The sequence below is a fragment of the Sciurus carolinensis genome, chromosome 10 (genome assembly GCF_902686445.1).
Source record: "Sciurus carolinensis chromosome 10, mSciCar1.2, whole genome shotgun sequence".
NCBI classification, from domain to species: domain Eukaryota; kingdom Metazoa; phylum Chordata; class Mammalia; order Rodentia; family Sciuridae; genus Sciurus; species Sciurus carolinensis.
The window spans coordinates 49,253,757-49,271,901 of record NC_062222.1 but is presented as its reverse complement, the minus strand read 5'-3'; the positions used below and the strand labels follow the sequence as shown (position 1 = coordinate 49,271,901).

General features: G+C 36.6%; 1 protein-coding gene across 1 annotated transcript in view; it reads right to left on the bottom strand.

The window, feature by feature from the left end:
• Nucleotides 1-18,145, bottom strand: part of Dkk2 (dickkopf WNT signaling pathway inhibitor 2) — a 97,483-nt gene that overhangs the window by 7,573 nt on the left and 71,765 nt on the right. Inside the window, exon 2 of the mRNA XM_047566622.1 lies at nt 479-629. Coding sequence (XP_047422578.1) covers nt 479-629 — 151 coding nt within the window. The remainder of the gene's footprint in view (nt 1-478; nt 630-18,145) is intronic.

The following is an 18,145-nucleotide window of genomic DNA, read 5'->3' as shown; positions in this document are numbered from 1 at the left end:
ACAGAACATCTAGCTCTTACGTGACAGTTCCATTCTTGCAATATCCTGGCTCAGCAAAGAGCAGAAAATACAAAAGATGATTAGAGCTCAGGAAAACTTATATTTCAGAGGTAATCCAGGTATCTTATACTACCTAAAGCACAGGTACTCAGAAATCTGTGTAAGAAGTTAGACTAAGCTGGGCACAGTGGCACATGCGTGTAATTATAGCAGCTTGGGAAACTGAGACAGGAGGATTGCAAGTTTAAAGTTAGCCTCAGCAACTTAGTAATTCTCTAGAAAGATACCCTATCTCAAAATAAAAAAAAATAAAATAAAAGAAGGCGACTGGAGATGTGGCTCAGTTGTTAAATGCTCCCGGGTTCAATCCCTGGTACTAGGATTTGAAAAAAAAAGACTAACTTTTAAGACAGTGTCCTTACATGAAAAACATAAAGACCCATGAACACACAGACACTCAGTGTGATCATTTACTAACCATTATTGCAGCGGGTACCAGGGCAACACATGCCATCTCTATGGCAGCGCTTCTTTTTCCTCCGACATGCCATGCAGGCTGATGATCCTTGATGAGGACTGTGGCAGTATCTTCCAACTTCACATTCCTTATCACTGCTGCAAGGATAGGCCTGCAACACAGAAAGTGGAACAACACAAACAGCAGAGGATGAGGTCCTATTACACTTGTGGTCTTAGAAGTGTACAAAATCATGATGGAAATTAAATCCCATTACGTCCCTCCTGAAAGGAAATGTACCACAGTAAAAATGTTCTGAATTGGAGATCCTCCATAGTGACACTTAATTGAAAACTCTATAAATATTGATTGTTGATAGTAACAAAGATTAAAGTGACACTATTTATGCATTCTCTTTGACCCAATTTTGGAGTTAAGATGTACACTTTATGTCAATTGACGGAACCCTTAAGAGTGACTTTGAGTCTCAGAAACAGTCATGATTGTTGTATTATCACTAACAAGTACACAAGAGACAGTCATCGCAGTCTCTCCAAATTTTATCTCGTAATAGAAGATGGGTAAGGTAGTAAAACAACAAAGGGTTTTGCTAGAAGCTCACACTCATCTTCTGTCCAGTTAAGAAACAAATATTTTAAAAGTAACTCCTCACAGTTCCTGCTTGTGAAAAGCAAGAAGGAGAAGCACTTCCAGAATAGTCTGAAGCAATGAACTTTGGGGCACAAATAAACCAAGGAGCAGCAATCCTCATTCCTCCTGCTTCCTATGACCAGCAACAGTGTTCTGAGCAACCAGAGAGATGCTTGACTCCAGTCGCACCAGCACATTCTCAGGAAGCAAAAAGTACACTCTTGACCACAATAGTCTATGGCTACTACATCCTCGATTCATACAGAAAAGACTTTCTCTGCCACGTGGTATATTCTGAAAGCTACATAAGCCGTGTCAGATATTATCTCAGAAAAATGTATATGTGTGTGTGTGTGTGTGTGTGTGTGTGTGTGCGTGTGTGCGTGTGTGTGTGTACACCATTTACATGATCCTTGCCAACTGCAAATTTTGGAACAAATAAAATGACCGTGTTTTCAGAGACTTGGATGTCATACCACATCAAACTCACTCATATTTTAAGACAGAAAATTATTTGTAAACCTTCATTTATATTAAGTGGAACTTTTTTCTGATTTTCAGTGTAATGCAATATTTTTAATTGAAAAATACAAAATACATGTTTTTAAAAAAGCTGTGTGCCTAATTTCAAGCAAACATAAACACTATGAATATAAAGGTATGGATAAAATTTCTGTGACTCTCAAATAATTAGTGTGACTGGGTGCCATAATATTAGGTTTGATTGCCTAACGCCACAGCATGCATCTCTCATTCTGTTATCCCTTTTCTCTCCTGACTCTCTTTCACTCTCCATTTCTTCCAGCATCTTTTCTTCCAGTGCCCATCTTGTGCATATGTGTGGACACATTCGGCCCCCACAAGTTTCCATTTAATTCTGATCTTCAGTTATAAAGAGCAACTAGAGATGAAGTTTATGTGTGAAACTGGGTGAAACAATATATTTGAGTATCATTACAATGTCTGGTTAACCCTTAAAACAATTACACAGAAAAACCACTAGCTTCAAATTAAAAGGAATCTTAAAGAATTGCACAGTGGCGATGTCAAACACATACATTATAATTGAAACCAGATAAAGCTATAAAATGAATTTACATATTATTATCCCACACTGCAATTCCATCATTAGACTTCACAGAATCTGAGTGAAGTCGAATTCATAGTACAAGGCCATTCTTCAAGAATCCAAGACTGATGAAAACAAAGCAAATGTCCCCTCTCGCCCTACCACACTCTTTCCTTCAGGCACTTCACCCTTCCTATTTAAAACCAGTAATTCTAATTGAAATACAATTCACATGTTTCTGATTCATTTACATTATTTCATCAAATTGTTTTGCAAGAAACATTTGATGTCTTACAAGTTTCTTTCCTTCCTCAAAAGTAGGACATGTTCTTTCAACAGAAATAAACATGTTCCCCCTAAAACATCACATGCTATTTACAACTTCAACAACAAATCATCAAATGATTCCAAATATAGAATCATACTTGGTTCCATCCCTCAACAATAGTCTAAGTGGTAGAAAGTTGTTTTCACTAAAAGTAGGAGTTCGTTTATGCAGAAAATTGTAAAAGGGGTGTTATCTTTTTCCCATTTTCAGTTGATGAGAAATGGAAAATACTGAAGTGACAAATAATTAATGCAGATGATATTGAAAAAGTGGTACACACAGTAGTCCTGTACGTGAATGGTATTACAGTCAAATTTTCAAAACTTAATTTTGGAGAGAATCCTATTTTGTCTAAGAAAGTATATTATAGGATATGTAGTTTTATTATGCATCAACATATTTTATTTAAGATTAAGTCAAAAAGACATAGGCAAAGACAGTACTTAGGAATTCTTTTTAAAAGTAAAATGTTAAGAATATTGTGAACTTGTACTTGGAATTGAATCCCAAGAACATAAATTCTAGGGGAAATTTTTTTTGGAAAATTTCAAAAGTAAATTTTAATAATTTAAATGCAAAGTTTTATTACACAGATTCGAGTATGCTTAGAACTCCTGGTTGCAATAAACAATTTTCATAGATGAATAAAATAAAAAATGAATAGAACAAACCGATAGAAGGAAATTTTAGGGAAAACAAGTGATATTTGGAGGCATGCCTCACTTTCAGAAATCACTGTCCCCCAGCACAGATGTGCTCAACCACAAAGCTATTGTTTGTTTCTGCATAGCCATTAGCAAGAAGACATAGAATATGAGAATATGAGAAAGTGTGTCTCTAACCCATGAATAAAAATTCTCATGTTGTTAGCATTAGTGCATGATTTGTCAATAAAGAGTTTTAAACAAGGCATTTTCAGCTCAAAAAATATGAGGGCTCATTTTTTTTCCCCGAATGAATCCCCTTAAAGTGTCTGGGAATGGTATCACTCTAGGAGAATTAGAGAGACAGGGAGCCAGGAAGCCAGGAGCCAGGGACCCAGGGAGCAGGCACACAGTTAACACTCATTATGAGACCCTGAAGAAGCGATGACAGTGGCAATAAAGGGACCACTTGCTGGGAACTATGTGGGTTATAAACTTGCCATCTAGAAAATTCCATATGGAAAATCCTTATTTTCCTTTATTTTGTCCTCCAAAGGCTATTATGTGGTCCCATTTGATTATGATTTTGTGACAAAAGTGAGTTTGAGCCAGGCACTGTGGGACAAGCCTGGAATCTCAGAGATTTGGAAGGCTGAGGCAGGAGGATCGATCGCAAGTTCCAGACCAGACTCAGCAATTTAGCAAAACCCTGCCTCAAAATAAATTGGTTTGGGAATATCATTCAGGAGTAAAGTACTCCTGGGTTTTATCCCCAGCACAGAAAAAATAAAGTGAGTTTTAGAACTGAGTTTCCACGTAACAAAATCAATCATGTTTATCTGGCACTTGTTTTAGAGGTGAATGAAAAGGCTGATTTTTTTTCACTCACTATGGGAATTAACTTGATGGCTCTTCATTTATTTGGACTATAGGTGAACAGATTAGATAATTTTTCTCTTTTATCTGAGGATCAGTGATTGTCTATGTGAAAGACTGAAAATCAAGTGAAAGAGTTAGGGAGAGACTTTAGTACATCTGTCCCTACTAAAAAGTTCCACAATTAAATCAGAAATTATGCTTTGTGAATATCCAGAGAAATTCAGCTTCGTGCAAAATAATCCATTAACCAATCTTGGTCACAATGAGAAGAGAAATTAATTTGGGACATGTAATAATAGCAGATGATAGGCCATAAATTAAGAATGTATGAGAGCTGCCCGTGATCAGACCAAAAAACAAAGTTTGTCCAACCCCCCTTCTAGGCTAAAAATAATGTGGTTTCCACAAATAGCAGTGCTAGTGATCATTACAACCATGACATGAACTAAAAAAAGAGTGAACACATTGGACACAGCTTGAAAATAAAGTCTATCAGAAATTAGCATTTCTTTTTAGTAGAAAGTATTTCTTTTAAGTCCATTTCCTGTGTGCTAGTTTGGAGTCACTATTCAAAATTTTAGCAATGAAGCAAAGAGAGGTTCAGTAACTTCTAGAAATAAGTAGTGTATTCAGTGGCAGAGAACTGAGGGATTCTGAGCCGTGTCCTGGCTTTCGGGGTTCATTGTGAGATGTCATGATAGAGCATTTCCTAGTGAGGGCCTAATTCTCATCGACACAAGGTGATTGAGAGGTGACCTATTTGCTGAATTTAGAGATTAGAGAAATAAGCTTGGCCACATCTCTTTCTAATATCAACAGCATGTCCTGCTGCAGCTGTTGGGAAGACAGAATACTGGCTGGAAGCTCTGACAGCACTGTAAACAACGTTTTCTCATTCCATTTATTGACAATAGTTTTATCTCCATTTAAACTCAGTGTAAGTCAAAGTTAGAAGCAGATGATGATTATGCAAACTGATATAATTAAATGATATTCTAATAAGCAAGGTAAAATAAAATGTAGTTGCTCCATCTTATTTGACGTAGTTAGGTCTTTATTTCCTCAGTTATTCTCAAGACAGATGGATGAATCAGACATAACTTTCCCATGTTCACATATGAATACACAACCAGTGAAACTCCACATCATGTATAAATAGAAGAATGGGTTCCCAGTTAGAGTAAGTTATACTCCATGTATGTATAATATGTCAAAATACACTCTACTGTCATGTATACCTAAAAACAATAAAATATCAACAACAGCAATGACAAAAAACTGCAGGCATCAAAAACCAGTTAATTCAAGGCTTACATTTAGGATTTACTTTATTCTTATTTTTCAGCAACTGCTCATCCCTTAGAATATGCACATGCAACAATGAAGTAATTGGATCCCCAAGAATAATGAGATGAGGATAATTGTTTGTCAGGTATCTCCACAGCACTGAGCACTGAGTAGAACTTTGACTACAGTTAGAACCTGTGTAATTCCTAAGTTTTCAAAATAATTATATTGTTCTGTTTAATGATGAGGAGGGGAAAAAAGGAAGAAGAGAGAAACATCACACAGTGTTCATGTGGGATGGCCACCCATCCGGATTCTTGCAAGAACAGCCTAGTTTTGTTGTTGTTGTTTTAATAGGGAAAATCCTTTGTCCCCGCAAGCACTGTTTGTAACAATCTCTCGGAAGTTTGCTGGAGCCAGAAAAACGTCATCAGTTGGTCAGGCAGAAGAAGCCTGCAGGGGACAACCCAGCTGTGGGAATGAATAACATTTGAGTGGACAGAGAAAGATAGCAGTAAAGGACTGAGGGTGGGAACATTTTGGGGGGTTCTGGAAACCCAACAATGGTTGGCAACTACATTTGGGAGACCAGATCAGATTGTCTTGCCCCAGATCCTCAGAGAAAACATTAATTTCCCTTGTTATGCTATTCCACATAATAGATGTGTATTTCCACAGACACACAAGGTACAATACCCTTAAGGTGGTCATTTTCAAATCAAACAGTAAAATTGCAACCTTGGAAGGTTCAGGGACCTAGAACTCAATCTGGCCATGTACAGTTGTATACTGTCTGCCAAAGTTTGTGTAATCATATCTTTTCCTATATCTTCAATTACCTCCAGGGGTTAGAGGTGTATTAGATGCATCTTTGAGCACTCACGAACATCAGGCCAAGAGGCCTAAGTTACATTAAATTTGAGGGGAAAAGTTCAGTATTTCATGTGTTCATAAAGGTTCTTGAAGGCAGCTGCTTGGGTATTGGTTCAGCATCCAACACATATTGATTCAAATTTTAATTTCTGAACAACTATGATCTTCATATTTTACCTATTAACCCTAAGACAAATTTGAAAACACATAATCTCAAACATTTGATACCTAAAATTTTTCATCATGTGTTTAATTTTGTTTTATTTAAAAATCTGATACTTAATGTTAAGCATTTTATAAGATGAAGTTCATAGTAATTTGATGTTTCAATAAAATATCTTTTAACTACTTTATTATTTACTGATCCTAAAATTAATCACAAGATATATACCCATACACATTTTCCCTTAAAAAAAATAAAGATAGAGTGGAAATTATTAAACTAAATTTTAAAATATACAAGTTGTCACCACTATTTTGGATGTTTGCATCCAGAATTTCCAAGTATCACTTAATAAGGATAAAATAAGGAAAGAGAGTTTAAGACAACTCATTAATAATATCTTTATTAAAATCAAAATTCCAGATTTTATTTTTGCTTGACATACAAAAATGTTCTTGTAGGCTAATGCAAAACTTGGAATGCATCAGCATTTTTTCTTTTATTGTAATTTTTACTGACAAAATGAAAAAAAAAAAAGCCTATCACAAACTCAGGCATATTCCTGGACAATTTAAAGAACAAAGAACCATGGAAGTTGAGAATCTGGAAATTGAATCCATTGAAGTAGCTCAGACTGTGCACCCCATGGAAAATCTTTGAGTACATGTTACACATATTCATTTTGAAGATAAGAAAGATAAGAAGTTGATTTTTGATGCACAAGTTCAAAGCCAAGAGAATATCTACTAATACTCCCTGGATTGCAAATGATTAAATATGATGGATTTCTTATAGTGGTTCATTAGCTTCTCTAATATATTCAGAAAGACTCACTCAAATGCTAAGAAACAATTATATGAAAAAAAGGCATTCCTCTCTAACTTTGATTACTCCACCCTGTTCTCTGTATGTCATTAAGCAGAAAGGATATTCTAGGGACTTCTCTACTTTGAATTCAGACCATGTTCTCAACTGTGACATGTATCGATCATGGGTAGTACCTAGAAAAAGTCAAAGGATGTAGTTTACCTGGCTCCTGGTTATTTTTGTTTATTTTTCAGCCATTCTCCAATTTGAAATATATAGAACAAAACACTTCCATGCCATGCTCACAAAGTAGCATCCCAGGACTTGCAGCAGTGGCTGGAGCCCTTTATCATCCATATGTACTTATGTCCTTCATAATTCTGTGACTAGTGAAGTACAATTGTCCTAGCCTAAACAGAGGAAGAAATTGCATGATTTTAGTCTCTTCCAAATCTGAGATTGATTGTCTATATATAAAATTTTCTTTATAGTCTCATAAATTTGTCCAACCTCATGACCTTCAGAAATGTAACATGGTAGACAAATTTTGGAGTCATTCTATGTTTTAAATTATGCCCCCCAAATTAATTTGTTTTGTTACCCTTAGCTAAATTACTGAGTCTCAGTTTCTCCCTTGGTAAAATGAATATATCATTCCTAACTTCAGCAATGTTTCCATACTTTACCTGATCATAAAAATTCCATGGAGTCTCTTCATAGATTACTCTCCTAGAGAGTCTATAAGACTGGATAGGGTCCAGGAATATGTATTTTAATTCTTTCCTGTTGATTGTACAATAAAGTAAGATAGAAAAACACTGCTTTAAAGAATTATGATAAATATTCAAGATGTCCCTGGAGCACATATCATATAGATGCTGCTGGTCTATATAAGTTGTGGACTCAATATCTCCAGATAGACAAGGGTCTAATTGGAGGTTGTTGAGGGTTTGGTTCCCTGACAACAACAAGTCTCAGTAAGAGATTCCCTGACAACAACAACTATTTCCAGGAAAGTTCATCTTTGCTCCTAGAACTTAGCCACTGGGTTTAAGGGCAGGCTTGAGAATTTCTAAAGCTATATGAAAAAGTAAAATAACACATAACGAACACACCAGTGCACTTTGGGAAGAACGCAGTGTGGACTCAGAGCTGTCAACACACCCATTATGGCTGGATTGTTTCATATCCTCATGTGGTATACACCTGTGTCTTATTGGCAACACATAACTTTGCGGTTTTTTTGTATCTTATATCCTGTGGGTCTTTACAAAACAAATACTTTTCCTCCCCATACCAAGTATGATAAATAGATGATGTGTGTTTTTATTATTTTCTATTCTTTGTGCATAGAATCAACCTTCACTTTTCTAGTGGATATTACATTTAAAATTCAAAAAGTGATATCCAAGTATATAGGAAAATTTATACTTTCATACTGCTGCTCAGAAAAAAGTTTCTTTATGATTATAGAGTAGGTCAAGGTTGGCAAATATTTCTGTGCTCAAAATGCAAACACTATGTTTTAAATATTATATTAGTTTAATTTTTGCTTATAATGTCATGTATTTAAAAATGAGTATATGAGATTCCTGTGTGTATGTGGGGGGTGTGAGAGTAGATATATACACATATATATTTGTGTATAAAATTTTCTTAAGTAATCTCAGGAAATATATCCAAGAAATATGTAACAGAGTTTACCTGTGGGAAGGTGGACAAGATTGAGAACAAAGGAAAGAGGAAAATTTAGTTTACATGGAAGTCTTTAAAATATTTTATAATCTGTACCAAATACATTCATTACTAAATAAAATTAGTACAATTTTTAAAAAGAACTAATATTTCAAGACTCAAAGTAAATTTCTTTTTTGTTGTTCACTTATGCTCTATTGTTTTATATTACAAAAGCTCGGATGAACTTGGGCTTCCTAGAACCAGAGTGTCATGAAAGAAATATCAAACACTGGAGCTGTTTTTGGATTAAATTTTATGATTTGTTTTGTAAATGTCACACTACCAGCAGAATAAGGTTTTCAATGAAACTTACAAAAATATACAGCTAAGCACACGCATGCATACACGTACACACACATACACATACACACAATGCATGTTTAACCGATTACTCAACTGAGCTAATGTTTATTGTCTTGGCTGATCTCACTTAATATAGACCATTCAAATTGTAACACTTCTTTAATCTTTAATTCTCTTTCATTTCCTCTAGGAATTGGGCCAGAGTAACAGTCAAGTGGCCATTGACCATGCTTCTATTCTGATTTTGAGAAAACAGTTTGCGGAAATGGATAAAACTTGAAAGATTGCTCTTTTAAGGTCAAGAAGATGGGAAAAGAGCACAAAGACAATCTGCAGTATTCATTCTGCTGTAAAAGGACTTTTAATTTCTGTTTAAGAGATATGCTAAGCTCTAAGTACAAATTTCTCATATATTTATAAAACGTTCCCATGTGAGCTCAGAGGGTTTTGTAAACAAGAGGCCAGGCAGTATTTTGTCCCCCCAGGTGTGCCAGTGTGGTGAGGCAATGGCTTGAGGAAAGGCTGACCCCAGTGATGGCCTAGAGGGTTGCAGCAAGGAATTAACTTGTAGCAATCAGCACACAGAATGAATTGACTAAGAAAACTTTCGATTAAAAAGTAGGACAAGGAGGTGGTTCAAAGCTCAAACACAGAACTCTGCCAGAGTAACCCCTGTATTTCTGCCTCTGCCATTTGGAAGAAAATAAACTATAAGTGTGAAAAGTATTGGATGGGAATTATTATGACATCTCTATATGAGATATGGAAGGACTTAGTTGAGAATTATATCTCCAACAGAATGAAGGACTTCACCTCCCAAACTTTGAACAAGTCACTTAATGGCTAGTAAGAGAAAGGAAGAGAGTTATCTCATATAACCTGTAATTTTACCATTCTTTTTCTTTGCCATTTTCCAGCCTGATTCCTTTGCTAGGTATCTCAATCCTGTACTTGTATAACCTTTAAAATAATTAGGGATCTGTGCTTCATGGTCATATTTTATTCTCATTTGTTTGGAATGTTCAGTTGACAAGACAGACCTAAGATAAAAATTTATGCAAAGAGTACTCCAAGTATACTTATACTGTCAATCTCATCATTTCTGAATTCCAAAAGCCAAGATAAACTGTGAGAGAGACTGAAGCAATCTCACTGTCTCAACATCATTTAGGTGAAAGCATCCCAGTGGAAGAGTGACTTGATGTCCTGACAGATGAAACTTTACTGTAGTTGAGGCTGCTCATTTATTTCAGACATTTTCAAAGTGATCGAATTGAAAAACTTTGGCTTGGAGAGTATTTTTAGTTTTAGTTTTTGATACTAATAGTAATATGGCCACATGTTGTTTATTAAAATAAAGTATTTTTCCAAAAAATAATCAATATCTCAATACACACATGGATTTACTTCTCAGCCTCCTACCCCTCCATGAACCAATTTAAATTCTTTCTGTGTGGAAAAAAGGAAAGAAAGGTCAGTACACAAGGACAGAGGAAATTTGTGTCTAGAAAACAACACGGTATAAAGACATCACTCATTGGTTTTTTCCTATAAAAATATTCTATTTAAATGCTTTTCTAGAGGATAAGAAAGAAGAGAATGATGAGCCAGAGAATGATGCTTTGTGTTTGTGTGATCCTTGTGTTCAAATATCAGCCTCGGAAATGTGGTGCATCTTGTGATGACATACTAAATGTGTTAGTAATCCCAAAGAGAACATATTGAAGAATTTGTCCCCCACACCACCCACATCCCAGTCCATCTGCTTTGGTGTGGTGACCAGTACATTCTGAATAGTGCAGGAGAGGTCAGAAGACTTGTTACCAGATGATAAAAAATGAAATCATGTCTCTGGGTTCCCATCACTTTCCCTCCACCCCATTGATTCTGCCTGCCTGTGCAGAGTAAGCTCCTTTGTGTTTCTCTGCTTCTCCTGTGGGTCCCTGTTCATTACTAAGAATCCCCAGACACACTGGCATTGGACACTTTTAACACTTCTATGTCTGGCCTCAGATTTCAGCAGGCTTTGCAGCAAATATTGGGTCTAAAATGTGAGATGAGGAAGAGTGGGAAAGAAGAGTAGAGTGCAGCTAAGAGAGAAAAGATCGCAGCCAGGAACTGGAACAGATATGTCCTGCCTCAATACAACCTTAGTTTTATTTTGGTTAATAGAAGTCTACACAAACAAAGTGAACCAAATTCATTAGCCAAATGTCTCATGAAAATTTTAGACAATGTTGGTAGTGTCATTCTATAATCCTATACTTTTTTCAAAATATTTTTCCCCTCTCAGCAAACATTAAAGTGTATCTGGAGCTGTATTTAGAGTGCTATTCTGTCTTTTTATGTTTGTTTGGTTTTAGCCAAAGAAAAAAGCTACATTACAAAAGAGATGACCCAAAGTGTCCTTGTTATTGGCATGGTATGTGATCCCTGTAATTTCTACCTTTCTCTCCAACTTTTGCATTATGTACTCCAGCTACACAGGGCTATTTGCACATCCCTTGGTCATCCATACTTCTTCATGACTCCATGCATTTTGCAACCTTTTTTTCCCTCTGCCAAGAACACCCTTCCTCCATCTACTTCATCATCAGAATATTTCCAACACATCATCCAGAGATTATATCAACTGACTTCACTTTTGGGAAATCCTCCAGGCTGGCTCTCTAACCCCAACTAAGTTGGACATCCCATTCAACTTGTACCCTGATGATAGTCCATGCTTATCTGTACCAGAGTACCAGAGTATGGATCACTCTTTTTTGAATTCTTCATCTGCCTTCTTCACACTCCTTGAGTAAGGAAATCGTTTTTTACCTATGTATCCCTAGTGGCTACATACTTTCTGGAATAATTCAGTATTCCACAATTTGTTCACTCACGAATCGAGGAATGAGATTTTGTTGCAACAGCGGTAGGGCATTTATAGCACTGAACTAACAAAATATAAGCACCAACCAGGAAGTGATAAAAAACAAAAGCTTGAAAGTTAAGAGTGACTTTGTAGATATTTTGAAATTATTTTTAAAAATCAGCCAAGTCCTATATAAGCCATTTATAACCTGCAGTTATGTAGAAAAGAGCAGTATGTGCATTTAAGAAGAAAGGAAATTGGCTGTTGAGTAATTTTCTGGCCAGCAACTTGGCTGCAAATGTTTCATGTTAAACCATTAGATTTACATTTTTTAGTGCTATCATCAGTTCCTTACCTTACATTCCTCTGCTGAGCATATTTTTCATGTATAAATTATATAAAGTGAAAAGCAAGCTCTTTCATGTGTAAGTAATATAGATGACGTTTGCTGCAGCAATAATGATACTCTAATAGTCATCCAGAAAAGCAACTGCATTTGATCTCTTTCCTAATTGTTTTCTGGAAATGGTTTAAGCCACTTAGCAGGTGAGTTCCATGACAAAGGGTACTTCGGAGGACACTGCCCTCCCAGCTGCTTCTTTCTTTTCTTTACACTTGTCTATAAATTCAGTTCTATTGGTGGATTATGTCTGATAGTTCTCCTTCTCCCAGTCGACCCCACCCATAGGAATGGCTATGGCAAAGAAGTAACTCACAATGGCTTCCTTTAGACACTTTGGCGGTACATAGACTTAACATCTTGGTGGTATTAAAGGGATCCAATTTCTCAAGGCACCTTCATTGCAGCAATCTAGTAACCAGCAAATAACTAAATGACATGTAACAAATTCTTGCTTCATGGAATGCCACCAACAAAATATTTATCTGATATCTGTTTATGATCCTAAACTAATTGAGTTAAAGAAGGTTTTCGCCAGCCACATTAATTTAGTTAAATCTCATTCACATGCCAGTTTGCAACAAAAATGTAGATAGTGCTTTTAGGTTTTGAACAAAATTAATTTCAAATATTGCCTGTGATTCTTGTAGGCACCTATCTAACTCCCATAATTATGATCACATTTATTGAAATTTTAGAAACACCCATACATTCTTCAGGCCTAGTTTGTAGGTTTGAGAAAATATACAAATCTGCCAAAAGAATTTTTTCAGCCTATGTGGGTGCATATTTAGAATTTGTAGAAAGATGATCTGAGCCTATTACCTGGGAAATGAGTAATAAAAAAGAACTCTACTTCCTGGGTTAAGTTCCCCAAGTTCCATGTTCGATACATGTTTTGAGTTCAGGCAGGGATGTCACTGCGCATTTGAAAAGGTTAAGACCTTGTAAAACTCCTGTGCAGTCTGGCTGCACAGATACAGGCAAGGGTGATTGGATTCCCTTGTTGTGTAGGAAGAGGAAAGACACAGTCACACCTGGGCACAGCAGGTATCAGACAGGATGGATTACAGTCTGACTATAACATTTCCTGGGTTTAAATGAGATCACCAGAACTTTATTCACACAAACAATTCCAGTCGTTTCCACGTTAACATTAGATGAAGTGATTTTTATTACAAAACCCAGTACTAGCCAGACTCCTGTCTGAGGGCAGATCAAAAGCACAACAGTCTGCTCATGGACTGCTTTTCATCTGCCCTCCTGGAACACAGCACTGTCTAATACATGCTGATCCAATTCCCCCTGGGATTTTAAGTAGGATGGTTTGAAAAAGCCAAGAGTGGGCCCTTGAAATAAGACGGCTCATCCCATGGTAATGAGAAATAGAGCTGTACTTTTTATCAATGGCACATTGAAAACTATTTACAACGTGTAAATGATGCTTCCAAGAAACAACAGAATGACTTTCTTACACAGAAACATTAATAAATATCAGAAAATTTGCTGAAAAGTCTATTTCTGCTGTCTGGGAAACTTCCAATAAGAATGCAGAGATCTTCAAAATATAATTCCCCAGAACAAATCAGAATAGTAATCAGTCACTTACTGATTATATAATAATAATTAATATTAATTAATATTTAACAGAAACTATGCATAGATCTTTGGGTCTTAAAAGCAGTGTACTTGTAAATATTAAAAACTGCCCCTTTCCGACACAAACTGCCAATACATGTTTGGAGAACTCTAAGGACTGTATTTAACACACATGTCCTATCCTGATCATGTCTTAGTGGCATCCTTCCATGGTTAGATAAAAATGATTGGATGTACGGAACTGGTATAAAAACACGCACCCTGTCCCAAGGTCTGGCTGGATCATTGCTAAGTTCTCAACCAATACCCAATCAAAGGCTAAAATATGTTTTGAATGATAGAGTGGTATGGTTTTCATTGAGGACAAATTTAGCTGAAAATAATACAGAAATTGTCTGGGAATTTGGGTGCATAACCTGGGTGTGGTGAAGATGAGCTTTTCACATTTCTCACTAGAGTTCAGCAACTCTACACGTAACCTCAGCCCAGCCATGGATCCTTAAAATCACCATCCTGCCAGCCAAGAAACCTCCTCCAGCTAACAGATGCCACAGTTGCTGGAGCGCCTCTATAGCCTGCACATATTTCCATGAGACCCTGAAAATAACAGGCTCCTGGAAATTACAGATATTTTGCAGATGTGCCTTTTGCAAAATGATTTCACAATTTGCCTAGGCATTTCTTGTGTCACTTTACAGATGAATGCAGACCAACCACTGATCTTTACTACAAAGTACACATCATTTTAATTGTATCACTTTTCCTTGGTGATTTCCAAACTTGTGAAAATTCAAGAATTCCCTGTATTGGATATCTAAAGCTATGAAGGAATTACTGTTAATTCTTAGTTTTGCTGGTAGTATTACATCTTTTCCATTCTTTCTTTTTTTAAAGAAACGACTGAAATATTTATAGACAGAATAATACAATGTCTAGAATTTATTTTAAAATTGCTTCCTGGGAAGCAAGAATGAGTTGGAGTGTGGAGATGAAACAAGATTAATCATGAGTTAAAAATTATTGAATCTCCAGGGTAAGCATGAGTTCATATATACTATTCCTTCTCCCTATGTGTCTGTTTGAAATTTCCATTAAAAAAAATAAAATAAAAAGTCTGCAGTATAGATAGAACTACACAATTAATCTTCAAGAAGCATCCAAGTCTAGTCATGATCTCAAATCACTTGGTTCTCCACAGAGCACAGGCAGCATCCTGAGAATATGAAATCAAAATTTTCTCCTGGTTCTGTCTTGTGCGTGGAAAGGTTAAAAAGTCAACCTCTGATAGCAGATATCAGTCTGAAAAGACTTCTGAGCTTCCACCAGATTGCTCATAATCCATTGTACAGAGATAGCCATGAGTTAACTGGACTGAGAAATTGGTGCTCTAGCCTGTGTTCCTCAAATTCCTAAAGACTATGTTATTCTAGGAGGAACCAAGAGGAAAACACCCACTTCCAGCCGTTGCCATTCATTGACTATTGACCAAAGGCCTAATGCAGGCATCTCAGTGCAGGTAAAGATGCTTAAGAGATGATGTAGGGCAGAACCAAGGCATTGCCTTTGTGTGTAGTCACACCCCAGATGATGGTGAGGCTCTCAATCCATCTTTTCATAGAACACACAGAAACTCCATTCTCTTAGAGTGGGCAGACTAGGGGAGGAGAAGAATTGCTATAATTAGACTGAGTAAAAATTTTTGAGGTACATGGAGTGTCTTCACTTTTTAAATTTATTTGTTGGTCTTGGAATATCTGGGATGTATATATAACCTAGAGGTACAAGATGACTTTTTTTTCAACACTATTCACACTAACTACATCCTTGCCATCAGTGCCCCCTTCTGCCTACCCCAGCTTTACCCTGTGACAGAGGCCTGCAAGCGTTATAAAGTGTTCTCTTTAAAATGCTGTGTTGTTTGGCAACACTTGCTAAACCTCTGTCTAACTGAAATGACAGAGCTCTCTGTTTAAGAAAAATATAAGCATCTAAGTACAATTGCTTTCAGAGCATAGACACATCCTTATTGCACCTTCTGATTGGCAAATAGCCTTCATACCTATTCTCTCATCTGACTAGAAAAGTGAAATGAGTAGACTTATTTTTTAAATTTTATTGGTACAAAATGCGCAATTAACCTTTTAAATTTTAAAGTGAACAGTGCATTTAATAGATTCACACAATCACAATTATGTAAACACTACCTCTATTCATTTTTAAAATGCTTTCATCACTCTAAAATAAAACCCATGTGCATTAAGCATCTTGGTTTCTACAGGGGATGTGTCAAACACAGATTGCTGAGTTCCACCTTCAAAGTCTCAGATTCAGTGCATAATGAGACCTGAGAATCTGCATTTGAACAAATTCCCAAGAAATGCTGATGTTGCTGATCCTGACACCTTGATTTGAGAACTGCTATACTATACTGAGTAACCTACTTCTTTCTTTCCTAATATTAGCTTTTGTTAAATAAGTCAGGGATGGTGATATAGTCAAACAAATTAGGGTAATGGAAGGTGCTTACTTTCTCTACTAAATAGGGTTTTTGACTATATCAACATCAAATAAATAAAAAATATATGCGAAAGCACTTAAAAATGACCAGTAGATTAGAATCTTATTTCTTGTGGAGGATCAATGATCCTTTTCCCTAACTAGCTGAGTTTATTACCCCTTCCAGCATGTCTGAGGAACCTGTTAAACGCTGTCCAAGGTCAGGTCCTGGAATGGATGCGGGACCAGTGCCTGGCACACAGTAGTGTTAACTGTTTTTTGGGTGAATTAGTTTACATAACAGTAAGAGAGCTTCTTTGGCATTACTTGAAGTGCTTCAAAATACCCAGCTGCGAAGCAAGCTCTATGATTCATGTTGTGGATGGAGTTTTATGAATAGTTAATCCTCAGGCAAGACTGGTTCAGGTCAGAGTCCTGGTCTCAACACACTGAGAAGCTTTCCTCAGGGCCCTCGTGGTGCTGCCTGGGGCATCCCCTCTGCTCTTGAATCCCTGTGTGAGTTGATGCCCATGTTTGAAGGTTCCCGGGGGTACATACATGTGATTAGATGAACCTATAAAATAGCCAACAGATATTCCAACATCTGCCCACCAGATCTGTGTGTGCCCTCCTGGTCACTCAGCTTGAGATTGGGTAAGGTGGAGCAGGCAGGGAGGCAATAGAGAGCTGACAATGTCTTGTTTCTAAAGTGCTGGGATCCTTTAATCTTCTCTCTTGCTTTGATGTCTGAGATTTCCTTCTTCAGGCAGTGACACTGGGACTAAATGCAACACCAGGAAACCATTTACCAGTAAAGGGTGTGTGTTACGAACACCTGCAGAGACTGTGGAACCAGGTGACCAGAATTACTCACACATTTCTAGATCTCTGCTCTCTGAGTGGGTGGCAATTTTGACTTTATTTTTCCCCCTTGGGTAAAAAGATGATAGCTCTGGTCACACTGCTATGACTTCTATTTACTTTTTTTTGCCCACACATCCAATAGAGGCACAAACCAACAGGGGGAAAAACAACCTCTGTAGCTCTTATGTGTATAAAAGAGCAGTTTCTTGCAAACACATAGAATCTTTTTACAAATGGTTTGTGGATTCAAACAAGAGAGAGAACATTTTGTGGTCAAAGTCGCTGTGCAGAGGGAGACAGAATTTGGGGTTCAGGTTCTGACCATCAAATAGCATATAGGTTTTGCACATATCACTTAACATTTGTGATGAAACCTGGTTTCATCTATAGAATAAAGATAAGTTATAAAAATGTTAGCTCTTTGTTTTTGTTTTAAGCAAGCTGTTTCTAAAATTGATTAAAAATTACCATATTCCCAGGGCCTATTTTTCATTATCTGTTTTTCTTTTACATTACAGAAATAATAGGACATGACATTTTGTGTTTGTTTCTATCTCGAACTGGACATCTAGATAAACAGAAATAACATCAACGCTGTCAACGTAGCTGGGCACTACAACAAATTCTAACAATTGCTCATTTTTATTGAGTGCTTCTTTTAAAAGGTCTGGCATGACACAACCTTCAATATTCAAAGTCACATTTTAATGTCAAAAATCTACAGGAAGACA